The sequence below is a fragment of the Barbus barbus genome, assembly GCF_936440315.1.
Source record: "Barbus barbus genome assembly, chromosome: 4".
Lineage (NCBI taxonomy): Eukaryota > Metazoa > Chordata > Actinopteri > Cypriniformes > Cyprinidae > Barbus > Barbus barbus.
The window spans coordinates 3,541,518-3,545,738 of record NC_136732.1 but is presented as its reverse complement, the minus strand read 5'-3'; the positions used below and the strand labels follow the sequence as shown (position 1 = coordinate 3,545,738).

At 40.3% G+C, this 4,221-nt stretch overlaps 1 protein-coding gene across 1 annotated transcript; it reads right to left on the bottom strand.

The window, feature by feature from the left end:
- Positions 1-1,170: 1,170 nt before the first annotated feature.
- On the bottom strand, positions 1,171-3,973 carry LOC306861652 (uncharacterized protein; the record flags this gene model as incomplete). The annotated part of the gene is made up of 5 exons (XM_079404052.1): positions 3,850-3,973; positions 2,494-2,688; positions 2,260-2,336; positions 1,410-2,164; positions 1,171-1,310 (listed from the first exon to the last, which is right to left on the bottom strand). Exons 1-5 carry the CDS (start codon positions 3,877-3,879, stop codon positions 1,171-1,173), a joined length of 1,197 nt encoding a protein of 398 aa, XP_079260178.1. The 5' UTR covers positions 3,880-3,973.
- Positions 3,974-4,221: the final 248 nt, after the last annotated feature.

The following is a 4,221-nucleotide window of genomic DNA, read 5'->3' as shown; positions in this document are numbered from 1 at the left end:
TTAGGTTTAATGATGTTTGTGTGTGTGTGTGTGTGTTTTCTCACCAGAGACAATCATTGCAACCCATCGATGAGCTAGTCCTTTTCCTAATGTACTTGTCCGTTGGTTTAAAGGAGCAGGACTTGGCAAACCGTTTCAACATTCACATCTCTACTGTAAGCCGCATTATCTGTTCGTGGACCAACTACCTGTACACACTCTTGGGCTCGGTGGCTATCTGGATTGAGCCTGAAGACGTTAAAGCTCGCCTTCCTGATGATTTCAAAGACTTCTCCGATACTCAGATAATTGTTGACTGTACAGAGCTCAAGTGCCAGACGCCATCCTCACCTCTCCTCCAAAGTGAGATGTTTTCGAAGTACAAATCTCACTGTACAATGAAAGGACTTATCGGGATCGCCCCTCATGGTCCAGTGACCTTCATCTCTTCACTCTATGAGGGGTCAATAAGTGATAAAGAACTCTTTAGGCGGTCAGGGTTGGCTGACCTTTTAACTGATGACATGGCCGTGATGGTTGATAAAGGTTTCCTGATCACTGACTGTGTGAAGTGTAAAGTGTACTGTCCACCTTTTCTCAACAAAAAAAGCCAGATGCCAGCACCCAGTGTCCTCCAAACACAGAAAATTGCTCGTGTAAGAGTGCACGTTGAGCGAGTCATCCGAAGGGTAAAGGAGAATAAACTTTTTGATTCTGTTATTCCTTTGTCAATTGCTGGAAGCATTAATTAAATTTTTGCCGTTGCTTGCCTGCTTAGCAATTATCAAAATAAACATCTTGTCACAGCATGGGCCAAGTAGTGCTGACAAGTTTACATTACAGAAACCTACAACTTTTAAATGTAAGTATTATTTATCTCTGAATAAATTCTCATACAGTGACAACAGATGTGATCTCACACAACATTATAAACAATGAGTTTTATTGTAAAATTATGCCATATTGTATAAAGTCCATGAATAAATCTGACATTACTTATTCAACAGTTTTTTTGTTTTTGTTTTTTTAAAGCAACAAGCTTGAAGACACATTTTATCCCAGATCATATCATTTATCAATCAGTTCCAGGCGAAATATATATACTGTAGGTGCGAGTGGTAAATGTAACGTAAATGAGAAGTCAAATTCATAGTCCTAATAAAATACATAATGAATCAGATTATGATTTCTTTACCTGCCAATCAGTTGTGATCGTCTCATTGAGAGATACTTTGTCATGTAAATGCTGAAGTAGAAATGATCACACTTCTGCCTGATTGTTTCTTGAACTTCTTTGTCTGAGTGCAGTCGCTGCACAAAGAAATCTTCCTCTGCCCAGACAAAAAGGTCACACCACTGAAGTCCAGTAATTAAAAGCTGGCCTTGTATTTGCCAAAAATAGGCATGGCTTTTCTTTAGTTTAAAAGTACCATTTGACATGTGCAAGTACTTGCAGTCAATGTAACTTTTAGCATTTGGACATTTAATTTCAACCAAACCGTAAGCGGGTGTTGCATTGGGATCATAAACAAGGCCATCCGGTGAGGCCCCTAGCCATGGAGCCTGTGGGTGAACCACAAGTCCACAAGGTGAGTAATTGACATGGTTGTACTGGGCATATTCTTTTGCTGCCTGAAACTCCATTTCTGAACCTCTCCTCATTTCCGCAGTTTGTCTGGTGCCCCTGATAATTCGCTCTGCAAGATGCTCAGCACTACTGTAACCTCTAACATGGGAAACTTCCCTAAACCTTGAGGAGGTTATCCTCATTCGCCGCAGCACGTGCCACTCTGGATCTTTGCTCTGACCCCGTGTCGACAATTCAATTTTGTGAGCCATCTCAATAGATAGCTGCACACTTTGTATATGCAAATGTTCTTCCTCTGTGCATACCCACACACATTCTGTTGGTGACAGCTGATGAGTAATAAGGGGAAGACATGGAGGACCCGGGGCATTCTTATGCAGCTCTGTGCATTGTGTTAGAAGTTTCGGCTGCTGATAGGAGATCACACTACCCCTCTGTACCAGTCCAAATTCAGAATCCACAAGGGGCTTGTCAATGCTCATCCCCATTGTTGTCACCAGGGGCATATCCAGTGGATCTAGGCCGCTGTACACCTCGGCCACACGAAGTACCGACAGGTCAGGAAGAGGGCCAGTCATTCCTCTGTAGAGGGTGCTCCTTTTAATAAAAAATATCATAAAGAGGTACATAATTTGACATAACAATGGGGGAAACAACTCATGAAAATAATTGTTAAGTTAATATTTATTTACCGTAATCCTCCTTTACCCATCCGACCCTGCACAGGCTTAACAACCACCATCTTCCCAACTGGACCTGGTTTTACACCCTGTGAAATTGTGATAAAATACGTGTTAAAATACACTCATAATTTTTTTAAATTTATTAAACAGAGGTTCTATTTTGCAGCTACTGGTACATACTATTGCATGACATACATCTATGCAAACTATCCCATATGAACCATGCTTTGCTATGAAACTTACTGCTGTTCGGGGTTTGTGCCATTGTTGCTCGGATTCTGTACAGCTGTGTACAGGAGGAACCACTGGCACACCCAGCTGGGAGAAGTGAGCTGTCTGGAATAATAGGGCAACTGTGTGGTTGCATAGAGCTGTCCCCGCCACACATGAGCATCTGCACCGCACCATAATTACAGGATCTGTGTCCCTGAGGACCATCTGTCGATAGATCAGTCGTAATTACTCTATATGGTCATGTTGGACTTGTGAACTGTTGGCATGAATGTATCCTTCTTAAAAGGTTGTATCACCGATTTCTGGCCCAAAAATAAATCATCACATGCATCAATTGCTACGTCACTCTGTTGATGTTCAAATAAAACAGAGAGCTAGCTCGCTACTCCCTCCCCCTCCCTTCCGTGCAATTGAAACTCTCCTAAATGTGCATCTCGTTGGTTATTGGTTGGAACACTTTGTTTTGCTTTTGAGTGGGTGGTGAACACTTGTTGATAACAAGTGTTTTTGTGTACAGATCTCGGAGCCTAGGCTGCTAGCGGATCGTTAGGAAAGATTAGATGAATGTGATAATTTATGTTTTCTATAAATATATAATATAATATAATAATAATAATAAATATTTATATAATATTTTTTTTTAGAAAATCCCTTCTTTTGGGCCAGAAAAAGGGGATTTTGATACAACCTTTAACACAGAAATAGATGTCTTTAAATGGAATTATGAGAAGTGGTGTGCAGCAAGTATGGCATTATATTAAGTCATAAATAATGGTATTTTGGCATCCAAAGCTGCACACTGTAAACACAATCCCATTCAAACACATCATAATAAAACGCACAGAAAACAGTAACAGAGACTTGAACAACTTGAGTAGCTTTTGGAAAAGTTAAGCACATGCAAGCCAGCAACAGTGAACAGCTTGAGCAGTTTTTGGAAGTTGAGCACATACAAAGCGATAACGAAGGTCAAAATGTAACATGACCATGTTAAGCACAACACACAACTTGAACTCGAACCTTTTGGAACTGCTGAACTCGGAACTCTGACACAAATTACAAGTGCAGCCCTACATTTACACAATGAGGTTTTTCGTGCTTCTTCATGGATCTGAAGCAGAAAGCCTTTACAGCGACTTCACTTGTGGCCCTGTCTTTGTTTGACACTCACATATTAACACAATAAGAAGTTAGGAACATGCATGAAGGCGTACAGACATAACGTAGACATTTTTCGCCGAATACTAGAAAACAGTACAACATTATAACACGCATATTCTGTCAGACCGGGATTGTTTATTAGCCTAGCCTAATGTAAGCTAGCAAGCTAACGTAAGCCATAAAGTTTGAGATATATAGACTTACCTTCATATCCGTGGATATATGAAGAGGCATACATTTTAAAGCCCTTCTCTAATTTGCTGGTAGGTGATTTGGAGGAGGACTTACAAAGGCGATGTACGTCCGTTATTGTAAGTTTCGGCAACTCTTGTAAACACCTAGTGAAGAATAGCGCCATGTTTAGACCGGAAAAGACGAGGCCGCATTTCCGGTAAGGAAGTAGTTACGTGCAAGGAGCCCATTTCAGTCAAGTTCTGACCACTTGAAACTCAATGTTAAGGATTTATTTAGGTTCTGATAACTAGTTATTTAAGAATTAATTACTCAGAGACTGATTTAAAAGTTTAACGAATCACCAATACAATGGCTTCGTTTTATTCAAAAAATACAGTAACT